Raw genomic sequence first — 27,257 nt, forward strand, 5'->3', positions numbered from 1 at the left:
GCCCGGCTGGCTGTCCCCTCCTGGCGGCCGCTCCCGCCGCCCGCAGACAGGATGGAACGGGGCGCTCCGGGGCACCGAGAGGAGGGCTCGCCCGCCACCTCAGCGGGCGCGATGGCTGCTGGCGGTGCGCTGTGCGGCTCCGCTGGGTTCTGGGTGAGTGAGCGAGCGAGCAAGCGAGCGGGCGCCGCGACGCCGTCCCGCCGGCGCCAGAGCCCTGACGGAGGCCTGACAGAGCCCGGTCCGGCCCCACCAGCCCGCGAAGGGAGCGAGCGGCGGCCAGACCCGGCCCGACCCCAGGGTGCGCGGGTTCCGCCTGAGCGGGGCCGCTCCGCGGACAGCACCCCCGGGAGCAGGGGTTGAGGGGGTATGGAGTAAGGCACAGATACAGTGTGAGCAGCGAAGCGTGTTTGCATCAGAGGTTGCTGGTGTGGACTTTGCCTCCCTGGGGCTCACCCAAATCCCTGGGTCTCTGTCAGTTACAGCAAATCTGATGGGAGTTATGTGGGAGCTAGTCCAGCTGCACTGGTGCAAGAGTACTGAAATCAGCCCCTTCCTGAGTGACCCATTACAGAAATACCTTTCCAAGGGCTCAAATGAGTTATCAGTACAGACTCACATGCATTGCCATCCTCAAGGTTGATAAACTCCTGTAGGAATTTGTGAGCTGTTACCTGCTTCCTCTTTCCATCAAGTGATTGCCCTAGTCTTGATTTGAATCACCGCCTTCACATACAGGGCTTGAACCATCTCTACAAGATACTGAAGAAAAAACACCCTTTCCTGTTCATCTGCAACATTATTATGTTTGCAGATGAGATCTAACTATTCAGTCAAAAAATTCCTGAAGAATTATAAATACAGCTGAGGAAATGCAGTTGTGATGCACTTTATGCACTAGGACACTTCTTTAATCCTAATCTCTGTTTCACCAGTCATTCCCTCTGATGGTTCCCAAATGCTGATAATATTTATGTTCCCAAATTACTTTTTCTCAATTCACATTTAATAACTTAAATTTCCAATTTTTTTTCCCTAATTATGATACATGATACCCTTTCTTTGGCATCTTTCACTTTTCCAACCTCCCCCCCCCTTCTACTTCCATTTGTTCCAAAAGCTACTGCTGAGTCCAAATGACTTTTACATTTGAAACGCTAAATCAAATTCCTCTAACATTATAGCAGATCTCAGTTGTAGTATTCGAAACTTGCATTCGCTCATGAAATTCTGCATACGTTGGCTTACTGTTTCACTTCTGTGTTGATTCTGTGACAGGACTGGAACCAGACATGGTACACAAACACCCCAAGATTTACCTGGTGCTTTGAGAGTACAGTCATTGCTTGGATCCCTTGTGCCTATCTTTGGATCTGTTTTCCTTTCTACTACTTGTATCTTCGGCACAAAACCAAAGGCTACATCAGGATGTCCCACATCTTCAAAGCCAAAATGGTAAGGGTGGAGGATGGGTTTGATCCTAACATTATAACATTGTTGCAGAACTTAATTTTTCTATATGATCAGCTCTTTTCTGATGATCCATCTCTGTGTTTGCTTTGACATTTACTGACTCAGATGAAGTCCAGTCAGTATAAAGTAAAATTTTAGGATGAGCTGACATGAGAGCTTCTCCCCTGCAGTTGCATTTGGTTCCTGCTACTTCCCGTAATGCTGTCTGTCCCAGACTTGCTCTTCCACCTCTACAGTCTTACTGCCCAGGCTACTTGGAGCACTCAGTTCAGTAGATTGTCTCATCATCATTTCAGTCCATTTTAACATGTGTTTGCTGCTTCTGACCCAGGTCCTTGGATTCATCCTGGTAATACTGTGTTTTACTAATGTCTTCTTCATCCTGTGGGAGATAAGCCAAGGAATTCGACGGGCTCCAGCATTCCTCATTAGCCCTGCTGTGGTGGGAATCACAATGGTAATTCTTCCTTTATTTTGTCTGCATGTGGCCCAGCTTAATCATGTTGTTAGCATAAACACAGTGTGCAGTGTGGTTTGGTTTAGAGTAAAATGGGATTCCTGTTCAACCTAAATGCCTATCTTCCCCTCCTGTCATTGCATCTTCATAGCCTAGATCCTCCCACTTGTAATTTTATTACATACCCTTTCTGGAGAGACATTCTTGAGTGCAAAATTGCACATAATGCTTTTCAGTTTTAGCCTTTTAGGAACAATACTGAAGCTCTGAGTATCTTGAAATGTTTCAGCTAGATCTGATTTTTCCTTATCGTATTTGTAATTTGATAGTAATGGCATTCCATGACCAGCTATTTATTTGGACAAATTTGTACTCTCCTGCAGATCCTTGCCATGTTCCTTACCCAAGTAGAAAGAATGGTAGGCATCCAGTCTTCAGGCATCCTGTTGATTTACTGGCTGCTCTCATTCATGGCTACAGTTGTGATGTTTAGTTCCAAAGTCCAACATACCCTGGAAAGAGTAAGTGAAATCACATATCTTTAACCTGCAGGGATATGAAGTCTCTAAACAGGGCGCTTTTGTTTCATTGACTGTGAGGTGGAGAACTCCTCTCAAAATATGTGCTGAGAAAAATGATTAATGATACTTGTCATCTCCATCCGTGGTATCCCTTTCAATGTAGACAATGTAGTTTTCTGAGAGCCTGTTGGACTTCATATATAAATAAAAACAAAAGGAACATGAACACTGTCACTAAAAACTGGCCATACAACAGATTTTGCATGAGAAAATGAACATGAGCCAGCAGGGTGTGCTTGCAACCCAGAAAGCCAACCGTATCCTGGGCTGCAACAAAAGGAGCGTGACCAGCAGGTCGAAGGAGGTGATCCTGCCCCTTTACTCTGCTCTTGTGAGACCTCACCTGGAGTATTGTGTGCAGTTCTGGTGTCCTCAACATAAAAAGGACAGGGAACTGTTGGAGCAAGCCCAGAGAAGGGCCACGAGGATGATCAGGGGACTGGAGCACCTCCTGTATGAAAATAGGCTGAGAAAGTTGGGGCTGTTCAGCCTTGAGAAGAGAAGGCTGCATGGAGACCTCATAGCAGCCTTCCAGTATCTGAAGGGGCCTATAGGGATGCTGGGGAGGGACTCTTCATTAGGGACTGTAGTGATAGGACAACGGGTAACGGGTTAAAACTTAAACAGGGGAAGTTTAGATTGGCTATAAGAAGGAAATTCTTTCCTGTTAGGGTGGTGAGGCACTGGAATAGGTTGCCCAGGGAGGTTGTGAATGCTCCATCCCTGGCGGTGTTCAAGACCAGGTTGGACGAGGCCTTGGGTGATATGATTTAGTGTGAGGTGTCCCTGCCCATGGCAGAGGGGTTGGAACTAGATGATCTTAAGGTCCTTTCCAACCCTAACTGTTCTATGATTCTATGCTCTATTATACATTTTTGTTATTCGGGTATTTGTGGTGAATGTTTATTTGTGCTGGCTGGGTTTACATATCTGACACTTCATCATAAGTGGCTGTTTTCCTCAGGTGAACAGCTGTACCTTTCCATCACAACAAGGAGTAGACAAAAGCTTATGTTACCTCCATGTTTAAGTAATAGGGGAAAATATGTGGCCACTAAACAAAAGACAGCTGGGAGCTTGCTTGTTCCTGCTGTGTTGAATGATAGTTGGGCTGCAGGTCTTTTGTAGAAGTAACACTTTGTCACTTCCTGCTACCGAAAAACAGCTCCAAAACCGATCTTTTTCCTCATTTTTTTCTTCTCTTTCCCTCTTTCACAAAATTAATTACAGCACCCTTCATGGAGCCCCTCAGACACATCGTTTATAATAAAACATGGCAAGTGTTTTATTATATCAACAGCTTCTACCCATTAGAGCACCCAGGTTTCCTTGAATAATGCTGCAGTGTGGATGTCTGACTTGAGTAGAGTGCTATGAAGTCTTGTAATAAAACCATCACTATAAATAAGAAATGTGTCCATTATTTAGCATTTTCTCATATTCCAGTTTCAGGAGTTATCTATTTAAGTAGTTCTACATAACCAACAGTTTAAAATGCACCTCATGCTTTGAACCAGAACTCAGAGCTTATGGCTAGTAGAACAGAGGTTACCATTCTCAGTTGATTTCATGTGAAGGTTCTTGCCGCATTCTCAACAGTATTTTGTTTCTTAGGGCTTTCTGGAGGACCGTTTCCACCACATTACAACTTACCTTTATGCTAGCCTGGTGCTAGGAGAACTTGTGTTATTCTGCTTAGTTGATCACCCTCCCTTCTTCTCTAAAGCTGTCAACAATCCTGTAAGTATAACGTAGCTTTTCATGATGCATTGATTCATTGCTCATACAGGAAGTTAAATTTATGGGGATATGCAGGAACATGAGTATCTGGGAGATACAAGATGCATCATTCTGTGTAAAGGTTGACAGTGTTAAAAGGTAACCAGCAGAATTTTGGATAACAGTACTCTGTCTCTCAATGTATGTTTTGAAAAACTAAACCCCTCCTCTATCCATACTCATCTTTATTTTCATTGAAATGAGTAGGTAGGGCTCACATTACTTCCCCATGCTCTCCTGTGCAGCAGTATTCTGTTTGAGGTATGAGTATGACAGAGCTCTGTGATTCAGAAAATCAATGTCTTGGAGTATGAAGAATGATATTCTTTGTTCCTCCAGCTAAGACATTATTCAAAGTCTCATTCTCCAAAATCCCCCGATCCCATTGAGCCTCCACAATACATTTACACTGTCAGGATCATGAATGGGGTGTGTGTAACTTTGATTGCTTTTTCTGGGGAAGCACAGAAGGGAATTACATTTATCTGACGCAAGCCCTTTTCTGTATATAAATATCACCCATGTTTTTCCTCCCATCAGAATCAGTGTCCAGAAGCCAGCAGCTCTTTTCTTTCCAAAATCACATACTGGTGGTTCTCTGGGTAAGAAAAAGATGTGGTTTTGTTAGAATATCAGAAAAAAAAACCAACAAACTCAAAACCAAACAAACAAGCAGCATAGGAGAGAGTGTAGAGAACCAGTAGGAAATAGCCCCTGAGTTAGTTTATGCAGTAAGGATTTAAATTCTTTATCTGGGGACTTAAGGTATTCTCACAAGATCAAATTATAAAGAATTAACTTACTTTTCTCAAAGCAGTTTAAAACATAGATTTGTGATTCTAGATAATTCTCTTCCCCCTTCCAGCTACCCTTCCAGTACCCTCCCAGTCTTGAAACAGACCTCAACAATCTCAAAAGATCACTGTACAGCAACCACAGCCCTATCTTCCCTGCAGACCTTCCCATAACAAATGCTGGGCAAGGGAAAAATAGTGAGGCCCAGCCTGCTGCTTAGGAATCAGAAGTAAAATGATTACATACCTTGGGTCTAATGTCTGCTATGACAAGACCTCGTATGCATTTCACTGAGACACAGAGGAAATTAAACTGAACTTTGTCCCCCACTGCCCAAGACCCAGTTCTCAGTATGGACTAGAAACTGGGGCTTACTTGCAGATCCTCATTGTATTCACGGAACATAGCATAGGGATTTGAAGCAAAACGGCTGTTCCTGAACATTCATATTTATTCTGGGAAAGGACAGCCCTGAGTAGTGTTTTATATATGTAGGTCCCTCTGTGCTCACTATGATGCACTAACTTAAAGCCTATCTGTTTTCAAAATGTTAGAAGTACCACAAATCCTTCTGTGCTTGCGTTACAGCAGTCTGTGTGTTCTCCAGGCTCCTCTGGAAAGGCTGTCAGCAGTCCTTGGGGGTGGATGACTTGTGGCCAGTGAGGAAAGAGGAATCCTCTGAAGAAATTGTTTCCTGGGCTGAGAGAGAGTGGAAGAAGTGTCGTAACAGAACCCAGCAGTGAGTACTTGATCTAGAGAATGTGTCATAGGCTCAGCTGAACAGTTTCTCTCTTGCCTCTAGATGATACAAGCAAATATGTTCACTGGTGCTGGTGTGCGATCTCAGAACAGGTTCTAAGCCCCTCTATTCCCCACAGAGTGCTAGACAGACTGCTTCAGCATAAATTCAGGCTCTGACCATAAGCTCCACTAGGTGCTTCCTATCTGGACAATACAGCAGTTGAAAGAATCAATCCCACTGAATTATTTGTGCATTAAACAAGAAGCAGAAAAAGGGTAGCATATATAAGATGGTCCAAGTAACACTCTATGAAAACCTGGGGATCTTAAGTCTTCAGTGGGTGAGTGCTCAGTGAGTTCCTTTGTGCAAAGTCTGATTTTAAGTGTTGAAATCTGCTGGAGAACATCCCTCCATTCCTGGAAGCACAGAATTGTGATTTTTTTGTGAGAGGGATCATTTTTTTTCTGAGCGTTTTTACTGGACATGGCATGAAACCCAGTGTGAGATATTTAATCGTTTTCGAAAGCACAGGATTACCAAGCTTTCTCCAGTTGTAATTAGTTTTCTCATTGCTCCTTTCTTTAGAAAAATTGAGTCTGCTACGTTTAAAAAGGGTCAGAAGAGTGAAACTGGCATAGCAGAAGCTGAAGAGATGGAAGTTCTACTGCAGTCAGAGCAAAGTCAGAGCTGGCCCTTACTGAAAGTGTTTTGGAGCATGTTTGGAACCTATTTCCTTCTCGGCACTGCCTGCTTAGTTATTTGTGATGTCTTCTTGTTCTCCATCCCAAAGTTACTGAGGTATGCACATATTTGTAATGCATTTCTGTGATGTGCAAGATTGCTGTGTGCATAAGCTCGGACAGAGATGTCTGTGTTCCAGCAGTGGAAAGAACAGGCTCCACTGAGCCTTTTGACAACTTTACTTGATCAGGAGTGAGTTATTTGATGGTTCATACCACATCATTTGCACAGGCTGTCAGCCAGAGGCTGTAGTCTTAAGGCTTCATGTCCCCTGACTAATTCTAAAGAGCACAGCTGTGCATCCTACACATCTTAAATAGCTCCTTTAGTCAGTTGACGTAGTGCTTTGTGGACTGTGTTGGTACAACACCAATGTGACTTAGAGTATATTTTCAAGGGCAATATCACTTTTAAGTCATTAACAAAAGTTCTGGAAATATCAATGACTTCCTTAGATTATGGCTTTCAATTTGTGTATTACTGACAAATTCATAAAATTCAGGAGCCATCCTTAATACTGAAAATGAGGTCTCCCCTGAGAGGATGTTGAGATCAGAAATTGCTTCCAAACCAAGAATGGCTCAATGTCAAAAATCAGGATATTATATAATACAGGATACTCAGTGGGTTTTTTTTCCATTTTTTCTCCTATTTTACTGATAAATATCAGCCAGAAAGAATACACAAAAATCCCCTGGCATTTCTGCATTTTTTGTGTGTCTGATATTCCATCAGTTCTACATGGATTCATCAACATTTTTTGCTCCTGTCTTGCAGCCTTTTCCTGGAGTTCATTGAAGATCAAGAAGCACCTACCTGGCATGGCTACTTCTATGCATTCAGCATGTTCCTTTTGGCTTGTCTCCAGACTCTGTTCGAACAACGATACATGTACATGTGCCTTGTTCTGGGGTTGAGACTGAGAACTGCAGTAACAGGGCTTGTGTACAGGAAGGTGAATCTGTAGCTTCCTTTCATCTTCATTCTTTTCTAGCTCTGTGTTGTTAGTTATATTGTCGGTACATTGTTCTTAACAGTATCAGGGGAGATGTTGTTAGAAACTGCTTTTGGGATGTAACTCTGCTATATTCATTTCTGAACACTATGTGGGAAAAATTTTATTACTTATTTTTCACTTACTCATTTTATTACTTATTTTTTTTATTACTTACCTTAAGAAAAAGCCAAAAAAAAAGGAAAGAAGAAAAAGCAACATAAACTTCTTTATGGTGTAGATTATGGTTGGGGAAATTCTTCATCTTAAAGTGAAGTCATAGCCCAAGCAGCAGCATGTTTTCAGTACCTAGGTTTTGGCATTTTTCCCCCTTGCTTTTGTTTTTTTCCTCCTTTGTTTATAAGGAAAAGAAAGTTGTTTTATTTTTGGACCAAAGCTACTGTTTGATGGTGCTTTTGATTTCTTCTTTACCCTGTCTAGATCCTAGTTATGTCAAATGCATCAAGGAAAGCAGCAACAGTAGGTGAAATAGTTAATCTGGTGTCTGTCGATGTCCAAAAGCTAATGGATCTGATTATCTATTTTAATGGGACTTGGCTTGCTCCTATTCGGATCATCATCTGCTTTGTCTTCTTGTGGCAGGTAAAATATTATGACAGTATTTATCAATCCCTTTCTATTCTAGGTATCAAAGGAAAAATGAGTTTTCAAAATTCTGCTTAGAGCAGAATTTTCTCAGCAGCATAAAGCCCTGTTTCTTAGAACCTGTTTTTGGCAGCTCACCAAATGGAAGCATGAGCCCTATAGAGACACATGATTACCAGGAAGTTTGCAGAAGCCTTTAAGACCTTCCTTTGCTACCCAGGGTGGACTGTGCCTCATGTCTGGCAGGATACTATGATGCTGGAAAATTAGTAACCATGGTATAGGCTGTTGGAAAAGGATCATCCCTTTTCTAGTATTGTTTACAAGTTGCATGTAGTTGCATGTAGCTGGAGCATAATTAACACTATTTGCTAGTATACACACCATTTGTGTAGAAAATACTTTTATCTCTCTAGGTATACCAGCACTCACCTCTCCAGCAAACGTAAGCCATCTGATACAACTAAACCATTTCTGATATGTAAGTCATTGTGAGCCCTGGTATCCAAGACCTGTCCCAAGAGTACATGGCACAGTATAATTCTACCATTTCATCTCACTAGTTGATGTAAATTCCGACAGGCTGGGTTGTTTGTGCTGCTAGAATAGTTTGTTGTGGTTTTGTTTTTTGAGCAAAGGCTGGGTTTTGTTTCAGGTCACTTAGGCCAGCCACAAGATGTCCTCCTTAAAACATCCAAGAACAGATTGGAAGAACAAATTACTTGAATTGCCAGCTGTGCCTCTGGATCTCTTTCAACACTCCTCTAGTTCCTAAAAGGGTAACAAATAAATTCAGCAGAGCATGATGACATGATTTACCCTGGCTGGAGGGTTAACAATCCAGAGTGCTTAGGGAGCACAGTTCCCAGGAAAGGCAAAAGCAAGATTAAAGCCTTAGCCATGAGGGATGTTAGGCATAAATTCAAGTAAGGCAGACGGTAAGCAAGGGGAATGTAAAACAGTAATTTCTAGTAATCACTGGAAGTTCTTCCTCTTTCATTTTCTCTCTTGGCAGCTTCTTGGACCATCTGCCTTGACTTCAATTGTGGTATTCCTTTTTCTTTTGCCTCTGAATTTTGTGATCACAAAGAAGAGGAGTCAGTTTCAGGTACATTTTGCTTGATAAAAATGAAGTGGTTTACTGACTTAAATTATATGATGGCTTAATATTTATTATTCATGCTTATCATGGATTTGAAGCCTGCAGATGTTCTTAAAGTTTACAGTAAGCTCTTGCATGTTCAGCCTTTTACCTGGTTTGCCAACTTTTCTGTGGTTTATATGAATTGCCAGAAAAATAAAGCTCTGAAGAAGAAAAGCAAAGTATTTCCCAGCCTGGAAGATTATGAATAAAAATAGTATACACAGCTCAACTGCAGGGAAATTTACTCAGGATTCATAGGCAGGATCAAGGTGCTCTTTTCAGAATAATTGCATTGTTAAACATTGAACCTATTAAATGATAAAACTCAGATATTTGTTACAGGAGACCCAGATGAAATATAAAGATGAGCGAGCCAAACTCACTAGTGCCTTTCTCAGTGACATTAAAGTAATCAAACTGTATGGCTGGGAGAAAACCTTCATGGAGAAAGTGCTTGGTATCCGGAAGCAAGAACTTCAGGCCCTAAAAAGTTCTCAGATTCTTTTCTCAGCATCTCTAGCTTCTTTCCATTCATCAACTTTCCTGGTGAGTGGTTCACTATGTATTTCACTAGATGTTTCCTGTATAAAACATGCACTGTTACTTCCATTTCTCTTTGCACTACTACCTGCACAGATTTTTCATGTGGGACAGTTAAAGATAAAATCTGCCTGGAGCACTGGTGGTATCACAGGAATTGCTGAGTCCCAGTGGAATCAGCCACACAGACATTTACTGTCATAACAGTTCCAGGGGCAAGTCATCTGGTCTGGCAGTGTGTTCCAGGCAGACTAAGCCTCCTGTGCAAGAGCCACCTGAAGACCTCATGGCACAGTCAGTAGGTACACAGGCCACTTTTGCACTTGCTGTTGCAGCTCAGCTATGTGTGTTTTCAATGGGAAATGGCTGTGCTTTTACCCTGCTCTGGTTGCAGCAGCAAAACTTCCTTAAATGTCAAATGATCAATCTTGGTTTTGTCACCAACATCCAAGACCTTTGCCTATGATACTTGCAGGACAGGTACTGCGTATATGTGCGATAGCCTGGATTTAACTAAATGTGTTCCAAAGTCTTTAGGAAGGGGCATGTCACGCTTGAACTATTCTCTTCCATGTCTGAAGCAAATGGTTTACTTTTCCTTTGCTTCCTTTCAGATTGCATTTGTCATGTTTGCTGTGTACACCCTGGTCGATAACACACATGTCCTGGATGCTCAGAAGGCCTTTGTGTCTATAACATTGATCAACATCCTCAACACTGCGCACTCCTTCCTGCCATTCTCCATAAATGCTGCTGTTCAGGTTAACTGCAGGCTATGTTCTTTTTCCTTTGGCCATAAGTGGGTTTCTTACATATCACCATTAACAGGTGAACGTTGGGATTTCTCAGGGCTCTGAATGTCAGCTATTTAATTGCTATTTGAAACAGTGAAACAGTGAAGTGCAAGGACTTACAGCTAAAGGTACTTTGTAATGTTTTCTCAGAAAGGCTTCAGATATTAACAAAATAGTCAGCAGGAATAGCTCTTAGGTCTTTTGGAGCCAATCATAAGCACCATTAGATCCCAGAAGTGCTTCTAGTTCTGTTTTTAATCATAGAAATTAGAATAGATGAGCAAAATGTATGCTAGATCAGTGGAAACCCTGCTAGCGCAGGTCAAAGAGAAAAGCAAGTCATTGTCCAGTAAGAAATTTGGAAATTCATTTCCCTCTTGCACCCCAAGAAGACTGTCATAACTCTCCACATATAGGAGCAATCACTGGAAAGACTGCAGGATGAATTGGAAAAAAAACACCAATTTTTACTGTGTGAACATAAGGGAAGATGCAGGGAAGAATATGGGGTTTTGCTAAGCCAAGTGGAAATAATGCCCGTTGACATAAGAGCGAGCTGCATTGGTCCATCTAAGCCTACAGCATCTGCAACATAGCACTTAATCAGCATTCTAAGTGGATCTTCAAGTTGAGTCTTCACTTTGGGTTTTAGCTGCCTATCTGTTCTAAACCTTACTCTTTTTTATGCATCTTCATTTCAGGCCAAAGTTTCTTTAAACCGCTTAGCAGCTTTTCTAAATCTGGAAGAACTGAGTCCTGAAAGCTCAAGCAGAAATATTTCTGACTGTGGTGAGTTTTTGTCTTATGAGAGGAGTAGCTTCCATTGATCAGCTTCCGCTCTTAGGGTGCCTACCATAGTCATAAGAGAAAAATGTTTGCCCCTTACTGTCACTTTATCTCTTAGGCTCAGTTATTTCTAATGATGAAATCTAATCTGGTAATTAACTCCTTTTCATACTTAAAGTTCATTTTATGTAATATAAATACACACTGAAACATAGTCACATAGGTAGAGGTGTATCTGTATCTACCTTTGCATTTACAAGTGTTCTTTCTATTTCTCCTCATATTTCAGCACAGGCAAGTGTCACCATAAGAAATGGGACTTTTTGCTGGAGCAAAGACGTTTCTCCTTGTCTCAGAAGGTACAGACCTTCCTTTAGTCATCTCAGTTCTGTAGGTCAGGGTGGATGCTGAACGAACTAATTCCTTGGGGCCTCGGTGTGAAATATCTAAAGAATTCTGAGTTTGCTTCGTATTTAACATTGAATTCTGAAAATTGTGAAGTCAGACAGAGCATAGTCTTACTTTTATGCTTGAAAGCACATAAATAGGAAGGTTCCTGTATCTGGATACTGCCTTAATATAGAGACTACTTTCTTTACACAATTTTCTTGTCCAAATATGAAATTACAGCAATTTAAGTCAAAAAAGTAGAATGCAGATGTTATATGTGCTTATTTCAAAAGGCGTTGCCATTTTAGAGAAGAAACAGTGTTGAAAAGTTCTGATCAGGAGTGTTTCGCATCCAGTGCTTTGGGCTAGCCGATCTCCATAGTGGTGATCTGCGTTTTAAACTCAGATGGGGATGCAGATGAAGACTTTCTGATTGGAGGCATCTTTGAAGCGGTGACTCCTGCTGCAAAATCTCAACGTGATGGAAGACTAACCCTGTGCAAGTGAGGCCTCAAGTATGAAATTAGAGGGTTTAGTTGGTACATTTTCATTGCTACAAAACAATAGCAAGAATTTTGGTGATTTTCTTTTCAGAAATTGTATCTAAAAGGTGATAAGAGACTAATCTTTTCTCAATAGGATAGATCTTACCATGCCCCAAGGCTCCTTGCTTGCTGTGGTTGGCCAGGTGGGTGCAGGAAAGTCCTCCTTACTGTCAGCCTTACTTGGTGAGCTGGAGAAGGTGGACGGCTGCGTGAGTGTGAAGGTAAATTTTCCCCTGAGTGTTTGCTTCTAACTAGGCTGTCTGCAGGAATAGTGAGGTATTAACCAAGGAATCAGATACTTGATGAAAGCCCATTTACTGCTGAAATTTAATAGAGGCAGTATGTAGCAGTCCACATTTAATTATCTGAAGGTGCTTAAGACTTCTCAGATTAGGCTGGCACTTAAGAATGGGAATCAAATTCCATTTCCCACTCTAACAGTGAACTGAAGTGGCATCCTGGTAAACCACATCATGTACTTGCACCTCCATTTCTTTCTCTGTAAGATAGTAAGAGTGCAGACTCATGTTTTGTAAAGCCCTCCAATTTCAGATTTCTGTAAATCTAATTGGGAGAGTTTTTCTTCAAAGACAGGTTCCCACACTGTCAAGCTGAGCTTATGAAACAGATTGTTAACATTGTTCCACTTCCATTTTTATAGGACACTGTAGCTTATGTCCCCCAGCAAGCATGGATACAAAATGCTTCAGTGGAAGACAATATTCTCTTTGGGAAAGAGATGGATGAAACATGGTTCAATACAGTGATAGATGCTTGTGCACTGCAACCCGATTTGGAGAGCTTCCCTGCAGGGTGGAAGAGTGAAATAGGAGAGAAGGTACTGGCTTAGGTTGATACTTTGGCCAGCTTTTCCATGAGTAGCTACAACTTCGGGTGTCCTGCAAAACACCTACAAAAGCACTAAACTTGGAGGAGGCAGGTTCTCAGTAATTTCTGAGAAGTCAGGCCATGATTTAATGGGGTCTGAAGCTCATCTCCTGACAGTTAACCTACCTAGAGATACAAGAGATGCTTAAGACAAAAACCAGCAAATCCAGGTCATTCTTGGATCATCTTTTGCAGGAGAGTGGAGTTGCTCAAGAAAATCCATCTCTGCATCTCAAAAGCACTATTTGGATAGAAGGAGGAAGGAAAGGAGGGAGGTAGACTGATATAAAAATAAGGAAGTCATAACAGCACAAATGGAGCCAACAATTGGCAAATATGCTGTAGCTTTGGAATAAACACTCTCAATATATTTTTACAGGGAATAAATATATCTGGAGGGCAGAAGCAAAGAGTGAATCTTGCCCGTGCTGTGTACCAGAAGGCTTCTATTTACCTGCTCGATGATCCGCTCTCAGCTGTTGATGCCCATGTTGGACAGCATATTTTTGAACATGTTATTGGACCCAATGGCTTACTGAAAGACAAGGTATGTTATAAATCTTGATCTTTAAAAGGTGGTACAACGTATCTAATTAACAAGGCCTCAAAACGTTTCCAGTAAGTTGGGTTACTCACTTTTTTGCTACAGGCAGCAGGTACTGCTGTTAGCAACAGTGAAATGGATAACCTCTGCAGTCCATACAGCATATGGAAGTCCTGCAGTGAGTCTCACCTAGGAGGAGGAAGACTGAAAAGTTCAGTTCTCCTGAAAGACTGTCTTTATCCTCATGCAAACCACATGCCTAGTTCCAGCCTTACTTCTACAGCAAGTTTATAGTTTGGTCCTCCACTGACATTATCCTATTCCCTTTCTGAGATTTATTTCTAGTATAGTTAGGAAGAGCTGACTTGTCTCTTCCAGCTTATTGTATCTTATCGTGGTGTCTAATCCCATCACTTTTGAATAGTTCAGTGGCACTATTACAGTTCTCATCACCCAGATACTCATCACTTAAACTTCAGTATTAAAATCCATCTTAAGCACTTCCATTCTCTTTTGCATTGGTTGCATTTTGTTGTTCTTTGGTATTTCTCTGCTGTCAAGCAATCTGGATAATAAATGTGGTTATATGAGAAAGGAGGCAAGAGCAGCTCTGTTTGCTTCATGGTATAAATTGCCTACCAATATTTGATTCAGTTTCACATTGTAAAAGGAAAATAGGTAATTTCTTTCATAGAAAGTCCAATTAAAGCACATATGTCTGGTTACAAATACCTTTCTCTTCATGTGGATCATTCGCAAGTATCAGAATGTAATTATTGTATTGAAACAGAAAGACTGGCAAAAAAAAAAAAAGGTAGTAGACTTAAACAGTACTCAAAGGGCTAGCCTGGGACTTAAGGTTTCACCTCCTGTCCTCACTCTTCACTGTGCATGACACAAAGCAAGTTGATTCACCCCTCCAATCACAAGTTCTGTACTTTCAAAATGGGCTCAAAACCATGTTGCAAAGATAAGCTTCATCAAAGAGACAGTCAGAAGTACTAGGAATAACAGAAGTATCTCCCAGTTAGCAAAAATGACACTGAATACATGTCTTTCTTCAGAAAGCAGCTGACTGACCCAGCTTAAGTGAGGAGGGGAACACCAGAACAATTGTAACTGTTCCCTCTTTATTCAGACTCGTGTGCTGGTGACTCACACCATTAACATTTTGCCTCAAGTGGATAACATTGTTTTCCTGGTGGATGGAACAATCTCAGAAATTGGTTCCTACCAAGAACTCCTACAGAGAAATGGGGCCTTTGCAGAATTCCTTCATTCACACGTTACAGCAGAAGAGAAGGCAGACACTGGTTTTCCAGGTAACCCGAATGAGTTGCTATCATTCTTCCTAGGTCTATCATTCAACTGTTTCCTTAGTAATATACTGGCGGAGAAGAGGCATCTGCTGCTGCTCACAGCTGGGAAGAGGAAAAAGAGAATAAAACTGGAAAAGACATTCTTAAATTTGGGGGGGTTTATGGACATTTAAAGCCAAGATTCCATCACAGTAAGCTGTCACTTTGAGTGGGGAAAAGTATGCTTGTCAAGTTAGCCTGACTCATCACCTTAAAACTGGGTCTTGAATAAGCAGTTCCATCTTAGTAGACAACAGCCATGCAGTAAACAGAATTACCCACTGCATGTGCTATTCTTCAAGCCTCACCTTGGTATTTCTAGCCTTGGAAACAATTCTTTGTAATGAATCTTTGTATTACCACTCTTTCAAAGGCTATACAGTGCAAAACAGGATTCTAAAGCAATTTTTTTTAAAAGCATTTATTTCACAGGTATAGCAGACACCAAAGGCACCATCACCTCTAGAAATGGGTCATCGCAGGAGAAGCTCTTTAGGTAAGCTTGAAATTGTCTCAGATACCGAAAAACTTGCTCCAAAAGTTCCTACAAGCCTACGTGGAGGCTCTTACTGATAATACAAGTTTGGGATTGATCTGTAAATTAATAATAAGAGCAAACTAGCAAAGGTCAAGAATAGATAAGAAACTGCTCTCGAATGTGGAGGTTGACTAACATTTTCTCCATATTTCACAAGGAGCCAGAGTTTATTCCAGAGCTCACAGACAAGGCACGTTGATACATTTGCTTGCTGTTCCCTTCCCAGTGAGGCTGTAAGGTCTGACTCATCTTAAAACTAGCCATGCCTACTGAATGCTTTAAGCCTCTGCTTGTTAATAGCTTGGCAGAACCCAGTCCCTGTCACAAGTGTGGACAATCTTTGGGGTCACTCTGGAGGACCCTGAAAACTGCAGCCCTCAAAATAGGCACAGATATAGGGGTGGATGGGCAAGGAGATCCAGCTTTAAAATACTCATTGCTTTGGCTAAAAATTGAAAGGATTTTTGTTTTCTTTGTTAAGTGACAATTCAGTCAAATCTTCTGCTATGGGAAGAGAAACCGCTCCTGGAAGTCAAGACTCTACCACTGCTGCAGCCACCAAAGGAAGATTAACCAAGGATGAAAAAACTCAGCATGGCAGGGTAAGCAAAGCACCTTCCTATAAAGGCAAAGACACATACCATGGGTTCATTACTGACTGCTCACAGCAGGCAGGTCAGCTCACTGCCTAAGTTAAACTCCAGAGAAGTCAGCTGAGCTATACAAGTTTTCCCTATAAGTGAGACACAGTCATGTCAGCATTATTTTACATAGCAACTTCTCTGCAAACTGTATCTCCTCTGGATGCCCTGATCCAAGCACCAGTACCAAAACAGAAATAATGCACATACATTGCAGAGCACATTATGGAAATGAGAGGGAAATGTTTCACTCTAGGTTCATACTTCGATTTATGCAGCCTACCTGAAGGCAACAGGCTTACCATTGTGTGTGTACATCATGCTGTTGTTCACGTGTCAGCAAGTGGTGTCATTTTTTCGTGGTTACTGGCTCAGCATGTGGACAGATGACCCTATTCACAACGGGACACAACAGCACATAGCGCTGAGAGTTGGAGTCTTCGGTGCACTAGGAGTCGTTCAAGGTTCGTTTAACTTGCTCACCTAGCTCTCTGTGTTTCCATCTCCCTTTCCCATATCCAGGATGTTTTCTCAGAACATAAACAAATTCATACCCATGGGCTTTTAGCCTCCCAGGCTTTTGGCACCAGCCCTAAAGGTTTGGCATGGGACCTAAAATTACAGGCTCTGACGCACAGAGAGGATTTCTAAGGGATCTGAACAATATTTCTAGTGTTACTGCCTGAAATTCTACTTTGTGGTATGCCAGAAGTGTTCTCCTGTGCCTTTCAGCAGACCATGATCAATAGTGTCTTCCTCTATATTTCCTGCTGAAACTAGATGACCTGAGCCCTTAAAAAACATTCATCAGTGGAAGAACTACAGCATCCTTATTTTTCTTACCTGCCCCCTTGAATCCAACATCTGGATGTCTTTCTTCCTCTTACTGTCTCCATTCTTCCAATATAAATTAATCATATCAAAGTGCAAGCATGGTGGCTCTTTTCCATGCTGGACTAAATCTTGGCTTAGGTCTTCTGAGTGTAAAAGAGAGGGGAAAAGAGGAACTTGTGGAATTCTACATTTCTTTAAGTCTTTCTCTTTTAATATGACCACAGTTCTTTTGGTTACTCTTAAAAAAGAAATTAAAAAAAAAAAAAATCACTTGTTTCAGGACAGAAATTAAATCTGGAAAAATCTCAGCCCAAGTGACAAAAGATTGAAAAATTTTTGAACAAGTTGAAACAAGTGGGAAGGGTTTGGTACCTTTTTGTGTAACTGAATCCATAGTCAGGAAATCTGAGATTCTGAGTAATTCAGTGTAATTCTAGCCAAGCTCATTTTGTGAAGAATAAAGAATTTATCCTGCATGTTTAAATTGCTGAATCCATGGCCCCTATCAAGCTTACTCAGGAGGTCTTCTGCCTCACTGTAACTACCCTATGGAAAGGGTAGTTTACACTGCAGCTATGAGGCGTGGTTGAATTACTATCAAAGAGAAAGTCAGCTCCTTTCACTAGGACAGTATTCACAGTACTAAGTGAAAAGTGTGATATTGCAAAGGAGAACACCAAGGTGAGTTTGTTCTGTGGTTTAGTTCTATCCCAGCCAAAACCGGGACACCTAGCAATAATGATTACTTTTGATATTGCAGCCCTTGGCAGATTTGCCTCCACAGCAGCAGTCCTTCTAGGTGGCGTGTTAGCATCGCAGAAGCTGTTTCTGCAGTTGCTGAGGAACGTTGCTAGATCTCCAATGGTCTTCTTTGAACAAACACCCATTGGAAACTTGCTGAACCGCTTCTCCAGAGAAATGGATGCTATCGATTCTGTCATTCCTGACAAGCTGAAGTCCTTGCTGGGATTCTTGTTCAACTTGCTGGAGATCTACCTTGTGATTATAGTGGCTACACCGTGGGCAGCAATGGCCATAGTGCCCTTGACTCTTCTTTATGCTGCTTTCCAGGTAAGAGGAGCTCATAGAGATAGACAGGAGAAGCTGAAGCAGAATAGCCATGTCCCTGTGTCCTGGGTTCAGCAGTAGCAGTCATTTTTCCCCTTCTTGGTAGCTGGTGCAGTGCAGTGTTTTGACTTTCAGCTCGGGAACAGAGCTGATAACAAGCGATGTTTTGGTTTGGCCAAGGACTTTGTGAGCCTCATGCTCTGCCAGGGAGGAGGGGGAGCCAGGAGGAAGCAGAGACAGGACACCTGACCCAAACTGACCAAAGAGGTATTCCATACCACAGCACGTCATGCCCAGGATGTGACTGGGAGTTAGCCGGAAGGGCTGGGAGACTGCAGGGTTGGAGGAGGTATCGGTCAGAGCTTGGTCGGGCTGGGGCGGGCGAGTTATCGGTCGGCTGGTGGTGAGATGATGTATTCTCTTCCCTTGTTATTTCCTTTATCATTATTATCATTGGTGGTAGCAGTAGTGATTTGTGTTATACCTTAGTTACTAAACTGTTCTTATCTCAACCTGTGGGAGTTGCATTCTTTTTGATTCTCCTCTCCGTCCCTCCGGGAGTAGGGGGAGGGCAAGAAGGGGGGGAGTGAGTGAACAAGTTACCTGACTGGGTTTAAACCACGACACCCTGCAAAATGCCTCCTTTTATTTCTTTGGAGTGGAGACATGCAGAAACTAGTTTCATCATCTCAAATTGCATCGGAAGACGAGCAGTGTCCATGGCTCTTCCCACATCGCCTCAGCCTTCCAAAGCATCCCAGAGACCTCACAAAGAGGCTTGTGCTTTTCCAGTACCCAGATCAGACCCTGCCTAGAGTTACATTCCTTGTCTCCATTAATGGAAATGCAGTCATATGAAGACCAAAAGCATTTTGTCTTTCCTCAAGAATTCCTACACTGCTTTTTAATATATCTGTGTATGCCATACAGCTTCCCCATTGGGCTCTGAAATGCTTTACCAGCTAAGACTGACAGAAGGGCAAGTAAGGGTGCAAGAACAGAGTTCTCCGTCAAGCAAAGAGCTGGTCTGCAGGAGAAAGTCAGTGTGAGCATAGAGGCTTTGCGAGTTCAGAGTACCCTGGCTTCTCTGAATTTACTAACCACAGGGTAATTCTTAATGAAGATAGGACATAACACAGGCAGAATCACTACCTCACCTTTTAAGGGGCATCTCTTACCTGCACATTAGGTTTTACAACACTAGTATAGTGTGTACTTTTGCACTTGTTGAAGCCTTCCCAAATTTTCTGTGGGGCACCTCCATGGAAGTCATAAGCCTTCTAACCACTTTCCCTTCCACTTCCCTGTGTACCAGCACTTCTACGTTGTCACCTCCTGCCAGCTGAGACGCATAGAGGCAGCCAGCAGGTCACCAATCTACTCCCACATTTCAGAAACCTTCCAAGGGAGCAATGTGATCCGTGCTTACAAGGGCCAGGAGAGGTTTATTTTGAAGAGCAATTTCCTAGTGGATGAGAATCAGCGAATATGCTTCCCTGGAGCAGTTGCTGACAGGTACAGATCTGTACTGTGAAAAAAAATATATGTATATATTACTCTAATGGCCTTGGTGAGTGGAGATACGAGGCTTCTAGTATATACAGAACCCAGCAGACAAAGCTATCAGCAGTTGGTCACAAAACAAATGAGTACCACCAGGAGTAAGAGATGTTAAACCAACTCATCCGATAAACTGTTTGCTGGCTGCTCTGATCCGAAAGACCTTGGAGAAAATCTTAACAAGACCACAAGCAAACTAGTTTAGGCAGACTGTAGCCGTTCTAGAGCTCCAAGGTAGCTGGATAAAAGCAACCAGAGCATGACAAGCTTTGTTGAGCATCCTGTACCCCAGGAGCTCCACAAGTGTTTTGCAAAGTAATCACAGATTCTGTTGGGAGAAGGGAGGAGGGCATCCAGCCTTGTACTCTCCTTCTCATGCAGGTGGCTTGCTACAAACCTGGAGCTTCTAGGCAATGGCATCGTGTTGTTTGCAGCACTATTTGCAGCAATGGGCAGGACATATCTTAGCCCAGGAACTGCTGGCTTCTCCATTTCCTATGCTCTTCAGGTAACTCAATGTTAAAATAATGCCATGCTTGCCTTTTAGCAAAAGCAGCTTGCATTTTAATTTCCGCTACCATTTAATTTCTAAAAAGTCATTAATTATTTCTGTGGTTTGCTAGATGCCTTCTCCTACCAAAGCCTGCTGTCATTGCTGAAACCCAGAGCATCTGTTGCACATGGCCCCTTAGAGAATGAACCTCATAAACACATGCACCAGCCATCTTTTTCCTCCTGTACCTCAACTCACACAGAAGTCTCAGCATGTTCTGAGCAACTGAAGCAAGGACTTCAGTGTCTGTCTTGCTGGTAGACTAGGTACACAATAGCCTAAAAAACAGCTACACTTTCTTTTAGCGTCCAAGTAGTAGCATATCCTTCTCTAGAAACTATCTGAGAAGAAGCTATGGGGGGAACTGGCTAGGTTCTTTAAACACAGCTTTACAAACTTTCACGGGAATCCATGGCTATTTTTTAGCTTTTAAGGGATGATTTCTGAAGTAATTAGCTGATAAGGAGGTCTTCATAAATAAACACTAAGACAAAGTATCAGGTACCTTGGAAACACAGGTCAAGACTTATTTTATCTGCCCTACTGCTTCTGTTTATTTTTGCTAGATAACTGGTGTTCTGAACTGGATGGTGCGCTCCTGGACAGAAATAGAGAACAACATTGTTTCTGTGGAGAGAGTGAGAGAATACTTGAGGACTCCTAAGGAGGTAGCTAATCAGCTATTGTCCTTACTAGCAGAGGTCCAAATGGGTGCAAACTAAACAAGTAACTTCCCTGTTCCACCTGGACAAACACTCTAGTTTTCCCCTTCTAAAAGGCCAGTTATGTTTCCCTTCAAGAAAGGGATAAAAAAAGGCATTTGTTTTTTATCTAGCTGACTAGATTTGTTTTATAACCTCTGATCATTATTATTTCCTTCAGAGTTAAACATTAGATTGCCATTAAAATAGCTTCACTTGGTAACACTCATGGAATGAGCTGTATTTTCTGCCTATATTTGGACTATTTATTGTGCGAGTTGAGATGCAACCTTCTGATAACTGATGGTTGCTAGATAGCCTTTTAGCCACTAGAAGTCTCCAGTGCAATCATTTCTATTCTGTAATCATTAAAATTATTTCTCCATATGCTGCCCTGAGAGCCTATTAAAGGAGACTTTCATGGTCCTGTTCACAGGGCCATATAAATCTTTTTTTATTGAACCACTCAAAATGTCAGAACTCTGACATGCAAACAAATGTTTATCCCCATTTTCACTTAAGATAATTGGCATCTTTGTATAAAGTCAACATTTGCAATATGAAAGTTAGAGGCCTTTTTCTCTGGTGAAAACAGTAAACAGATTGGGGGAATTTGGCACAGATGTCTTCATAAGCTGCTTGTTTCAGTATGGCTACTCGATTTGGTAATTTAAATCAGCTTTATACATCGCTGTTTGTTTTCATCTCTTTAGGCACCCTGGACTCTGAATGACAAACTTCAAGGTCAGGTTTGGCTCACTGAAGGAAAAATTGAATTTAGAAACTATAGTTTGCGATACAGGCCAAATTTGGAGTTAGCACTGAAGCATGTCAATCTAATCATCAAAGGGCAAGAGAAGGTAAGCAAAGCCACTTGGCTCAGAAGAGCTACAGAGTATGAGCAGTGCTTTGCAGTGATCAGAACGGGGTAGATAGAGTCCCTGCCCTGCATCAAGGTACGGTAAAGTATGAGCCCATCTACTGCACTGCACACCTCTCCTAGTATGAAGTAGTATTTCCAGGATTGTTGCATATATACATGCAACATTCTTCTGAGTGAAGTTTCATTTCTCAGAAGGTTAGTAGTTATACAGCAAAGGAATTTCACTTTTTAAATCAAGGCCCTGTTCTAGCTGCTAAGCCTTATAGTTACTCTTCCCATCAAAATCTTTCAAGATTCCTTTTCATACAAAACGACTATGTGAATCTTGAACAGCCTTGAAGATCTCATCCATGCAAAGCTGTCTCTCTTCAAAAGGCCAAGAGGAGCTACATGATAGGTCTGTCCAACTTTGGAAAACACTCAGTATCAAAACTAAAAGGTTTCCGTTGCTCTTTACAGATTGGCATAACTGGAAGAACAGGAGCTGGGAAATCTACTCTTGCTGTGGGATTGCTGCGATTAGTGGAAGCTGCGGAAGGAGTGATCCTAATTGACGGACTAGATATTGCTCAACTAGGTCTCCATGACCTTAGATCCAAGATAACTGTCATTCCCCAGGTATGAAATTAATTTCCAAAATGCTTCAGCAGTGTTGTAGGTCTTAACACCTAAGAAAAGTTTAAAGATTCTCTGAGAGGAGGGACATTTGGAAATTTCAAAGTTGGAAATAACCTCTATGCCACGCTAGTCTCCTGTTCAATGTAACATTAGCCACAGACTTGCACCCAGCAGGGAAAACTGGAGAGCTCATTTTTGTAACTCATTTCAGGAGCTGTTTGTACTGTCTCTGTGTTCAGGATCCAGTCTTGTTTTCTGGCTCCCTAAGAATGAATCTTGACCCATTAAACCAGTACACTGATGCAGACATCTGGACAGCTTTGGAACTGACTCAGCTCAAGAACTTTGTTGCAGATTTGCCAGATCAGTTGGAACATAAGTGCACTGACCAAGGGGAAAACCTAAGGTACCTTATCTGCAGAAAGACAGTGGCAGGGCAGCGCTAGCCCGTAGTCTAGGAGAACATGGAGCTAGTGGGACAAGGAGTCCAAGTCATGAAAAAAGAAAATGGTACCCAGACAGCAAATTGCTGCATTACTGTCCTGTTTAGCAACAAGAAATCAAGTCATGAGACATCAAGTGAGAGACCTCTGATACTTAATCATTGTGGTGACTTGTGTTTGTGAAGTACTTAAAGCACTTGAATCCTGTTCCAAGTGCAGATCTCCTGGGGCTATAGTAATACACTCCCTTCATTTACTTAGGCTGTTTCATGCTGTTACCTGCAGTGCCACCAGCCTCAATCACCCTTTCAGGGAAAGGGAACAATCACCTTTTCATTACTATTTTCAAATTAATCACATATTCTGACCAAGGGAAAACACTCAGATTACCATCCCTCTTCTTACTTGCAGCACTGGTCAGAAACAGCTGGTTTGTCTGGCCAGAGCACTTCTTCGGAAAGCCAAAATCCTCATTCTGGATGAGGCCACAGCAGCAGTAGATTTAGAAACTGATCTTCAGATTCAGTCCACCCTGAGGACTCAGTTCAAAGACAGCACAGTGTTAACAATAGCTCACCGGATAAACACCATCACGGACTGCGACAGGTAATACCTTCATCCACTTACCTAAGGAGTGATGAAAGATGGACACAGGCAATCTGTGTGAATGAGACAAACCACACAGTATTCATAACAACAATTTGATTTCTGTCCTTTTCTTTAAATCTCAAAGCTTTGTCTTAAGTCAGCTAGGCACCAGCAGGTTAATTTATTCCCACATGATGCATTTCATGCTGTGTCATACCCCTCTTTGCCCCTCACTGACAGGATGACTACAGCCTTGTGTCATCTTAAAATGGTGAAACTAAAATACATGTTCACAAATCTTACTCCAGTCTCAATTGCCAAACAACTCTCCCCCCCCCCAAACTCTGTTCTTGAACAGTCACTCATCAGAAACCTATTTCTGTCCCACAGCTGTTTCCCAGCTGAAAAGCTGCTGAAAAGCTTGGTTGAATAACAAGCAAGTACAGCAATTTATTTTAGAAATCAATGGAAATAACTGAAGTTTATTATAGCTGCTGATACGTCCCCAAGCTTACACTTCTGTTTTAATGTTCACAGGATTTTAGTCTTGGAAAATGGTCGGATAGCTGAATTTGATACTCTGGAACACTTAATAGCTCAGAGGGGACTGTTCTACAAACTGATGGAAGAATCAGGCTTTGCATGACTCACTCACGGAGTATGCCACAATGCCACCCATATCAGGAATAATTCATCTCGTAATTGAGTTGTTATTTTGGTTTCACTCTAAAACACACTGCACAACCAAATCTTGGTTGAGCTACAACTGCAGTAAGCAGATGAAAAGGGATGACTTGGGATGGAGGTTATTTCCATAGGAAACTTAGCAATTCCATTTTCATTATATTTCCAGATACCAAAACTTTACTCCTCTGTTGCAAGTGAGCCAATATGAACTTATAATACCTTGTTGCTTTTATGGTATAAAAGCAAACAAGACAAAAGACTACAGCATGTCCAGTTACAGTATAAATGAAGTCCAACTATGCTGCCATACTTAAAAGATTGCACAGATTCTTTTTGAAAGCCAACAAGGTTTTATGGACAGCAAGCAAGACTTTAACTGATAGCAGGGAAACTTAACTGTTTACAGCTTGTCCTGAGTTTCAGGCAGAACAAATTTAGTCTTTTGACAATGTCCTAATGACTGCACACCTGAATGCTGTTCTTACACAGATGTGGACTCCAAGGCAGCAGCTAGATCTGGTCACCCAAGCATGGGGATAGTAAAGAAGAGAAAGAGGGATGCCACCAAGCATGAGAGAGAACGGCTGCCTATGGGCTCCATCTCTTTCTGTGTCAGCTTTAGAGGGGCCCTGAGTAAATCATGCTGTGCAGAGGACTAACAGACTGCTGGAGGAAGAGAGCCAGCTTAGATACAGGCTCTCTGATGCAGGATAGAGTAACTTGGCTGGGAGTGGGGAGCAGTGTGTCATTCCTTCTGCTTGAAGGCTTGGAGAAGTCCTACTGCCAAATGCCGGTTGGTCACAGCAGTGCATGTGCAAATGCCAGCACCATGTCCAGATTGAATTTGGCCACAAGGAATATTTGTGTGGTGGGAAGCATCCTCCTCCAGTCTCTGCAGCGTGGCAGTCCAGCAGATAGGGAAAGTATCAGGGACTCACTCTCCTGTCAGCCTGGTGGTTCATTCCTGGTTTTTCTTGTTGCATGCAAGTTTACCTCCTGCATGTGCCTCTGTCATGGACATCTTCCAGATGCTGCTTTAACAAACCAAAGCAGCAGCTGAAAGTAAAGCCTTCCTGGGCTGCCCGCAGTGCCAAGGAGCTGCAGTCAGAGCTGTCCCCAAGTCTCTCCTCAGGAATCACAAGACATGACAATCAATCACACTGTGAAATACTGCTGTTACTGTGACTTTTGTTAAAGCACTTAATTTTCTAGAAAGTTGAAATAAAACCGGAATCAAGTATTGAAATGGGTCTCTTCAATAAGCTAAAGTAAATGAAGAGTATAAAAAGGAGTAATGGGGGAGGGCATGGGAAAGTTCAAACTGGCAAGAGTCAAGCCAGACCAACAAAACCTAGCAGTTTCTTACCCAAGAGCTGTTTTGTAGGCTGTTCACCCACGTTAAGAGCAGTTAGCAGTTTCTGCTGAACAAATGCCTAAGATATCAAAGTCCAATGCCTGCTGCTATCCTGCTGCTCAAACACCAGGAAAGAGGCAATCACTTTCTCCAAACCTTACTCAAGGGCAGAGACAGAAGAAAAATTCAAACAACAAATGCAAGTTATGAGCACTCAAAAAGTTTGTCTCAAAACCAGGAGCATCTAGAAGTAGTGAGGTAGAGATAAGTTAGATATTTTTTCTTTTTAACTGAGGTCAAAGAGAAACAGACAAGACCATGTTGCTGGGTAATTCTGAGACAGACATCTTTTAGCATACCATAATCTCTGATATAAACATCTTCCGAATGCTTGCTTTCCGTGCCTAAGTTGGTAATGAAGAGAGAAGGCAACAGAAGGGGAAAATAATCAAAACATTCTTTCACACTGGTAATCTTAGAAAGGGCGCAGTTTTGCTGTTGGCTTGCACAAGGTAAGAGCAGCAAAAATACCATCAGCTTTCACACGTCAAGCTGTGCTGAAAAGGCAAAAGGGAACTAGATGATCTTAAGGTCCTTTCCAACCCTAACTATTCTGTGATTCCCAAAATTACATGTGACAAAAACCCCCATGTTTCAGATTAGCCAGAGTCCTCAGCTTTATGTCCAAGTGATACTGTAAGTGGCAAACGGGGAGTTCCAGTCTCACAAGAAAAGTAATAGTCATCAGAAGGAAGTTATCTGGAACTGGTTAAAGCAAAATATATAAAGGAGTTAATGCTTGGAGATACTATCCTCTCCTGAAAATCTAGTTCAAGGAACAGAAAGCACTGTTTAAAAGGACAGGCCTGTTGGGTCTTTCCAAATGTGCTTCTTAGACTATTTGATTGAAATTTGCAACTATCACAGGAGGTAACTACAGCAGGCTCAGAACTATGCTAAGAACCTGTTTCATAAGTTGCACTGAATAAATTTTAATATTAAGAAATAAAAGCCTGCCCAACATCTCCAGCCATCTGAATATCAAGAAGACCTCAAGAGGAGAGCGCCTGGACTTGCCCCATCTACACATTTGCAGCATTCATTTTTAATAGCTGTTGTGCAGCACAAGTGCAACATACACAGAGCAGCTGTGTTTAGCTCAGCCCAAATAAAACCCACTAATCTAAAGAGGGTTTATTAACATCTCAGTGGCTTTCCCACTCTATTTTTCTCTTTGGAGCCATGAGGTCAAGGGCTTAATTAGTACTAGCAGTGTTCCAGTTGTCTGTCCAATATGGACATCAAGAGTTAGGGCTTTCAATTCCAATTTACTTCATTTTTTCCTTTCCTTTTTCCTCCTCATTTAAGGCTATCTCAGACAAAGTAAAAGCACAGCCTTATGTAGGAAAGAAACATGACATTAAAATACTTGCCCCAAGATTCCAAGTTTAATGTAATACTGAAACTGCTAAAGCTGGAAAATAAGAATGAAAGTGTCATGCATTGATTTACATGAAGTTCATGCCAAATGTAGTTTGTTAAGTTGCACTCCTGGTTCCATAGATGGTCACAAGATGCACAGGAATGCCCAAATGTTAAAGGCATCAGTGACCTAGGGCACAAGCGTTTGTGTGC

General features: G+C 41.9%; 1 protein-coding gene and 1 long non-coding RNA gene across 3 annotated transcripts; one reads left to right on the forward strand and one right to left on the reverse strand.

Moving 5' to 3' along the window:
* The first annotated feature begins 19 nt into the window (after window positions 1-19).
* Window positions 20-25,514, forward strand: ABCC6 (ATP binding cassette subfamily C member 6). Of its 2 annotated transcripts, XM_062635102.1 has the most exons (31): window positions 20-153; window positions 1,276-1,452; window positions 1,802-1,927; window positions 2,311-2,448; window positions 4,123-4,248; window positions 4,828-4,889; window positions 5,690-5,821; window positions 6,410-6,622; window positions 7,343-7,520; window positions 8,001-8,162; window positions 9,181-9,273; window positions 9,652-9,855; window positions 10,464-10,610; window positions 11,345-11,432; window positions 11,719-11,788; window positions 12,459-12,585; window positions 13,026-13,202; window positions 13,632-13,799; window positions 14,935-15,118; window positions 15,587-15,650; window positions 16,174-16,294; window positions 16,590-16,797; window positions 17,928-18,238; window positions 19,551-19,750; window positions 20,177-20,303; window positions 20,915-21,016; window positions 21,763-21,909; window positions 22,392-22,550; window positions 22,790-22,956; window positions 23,405-23,599; window positions 24,119-25,514. In XM_062635102.1, the coding sequence occupies exons 1-31, from the start codon at window positions 52-54 to the stop codon at window positions 24,225-24,227; spliced, it is 4,584 nt and encodes a 1,527-aa protein (XP_062491086.1). In that variant the 5' UTR covers window positions 20-51; the 3' UTR covers window positions 24,228-25,514. The 2 variants fall into 2 exon arrangements, with proteins under 2 accessions (XP_062491086.1, XP_062491095.1); XM_062635111.1 differs by lacking the exons at window positions 16,590-16,797; window positions 17,928-18,238.
* LOC134172236 (uncharacterized) lies at window positions 5,656-12,602 on the reverse strand. The gene is made up of 3 exons (XR_009967880.1): window positions 12,471-12,602; window positions 8,826-8,936; window positions 5,656-5,781 (listed from the first exon to the last, which is right to left on the reverse strand). It is a non-coding gene; the product is annotated as an uncharacterized LOC134172236 (long non-coding RNA).
* Window positions 25,515-27,257: the final 1,743 nt, after the last annotated feature.

This window comes from Pezoporus occidentalis, unplaced genomic scaffold (genome assembly GCF_034315485.1).
Source record: "Pezoporus occidentalis ecotype Australia unplaced genomic scaffold, CSIRO_AGI_Poc_V1 ctg113, whole genome shotgun sequence".
Classification (NCBI taxonomy): Eukaryota; Metazoa; Chordata; class Aves; order Psittaciformes; family Psittacidae; genus Pezoporus; species Pezoporus occidentalis.

Excerpts from the sequence above, each read along its gene's own strand:
- ABCC6 (XM_062635102.1), top strand. The coding sequence starts at position 52 with ATGGAACGGGGCGCTCCGGGGCACCGAGAGGAGGGCTCGCCCGCCACC. Across the intron at positions 9,856-10,463 it reads TCCATTCATCAACTTTCCTG|ATTGCATTTGTCATGTTTGC; the intron begins GTGAGTGGTTCA and ends GCTTCCTTTCAG. Across the intron at positions 16,798-17,927 it reads TGCACTAGGAGTCGTTCAAG|CCCTTGGCAGATTTGCCTCC; the intron begins GTTCGTTTAACT and ends TTGATATTGCAG.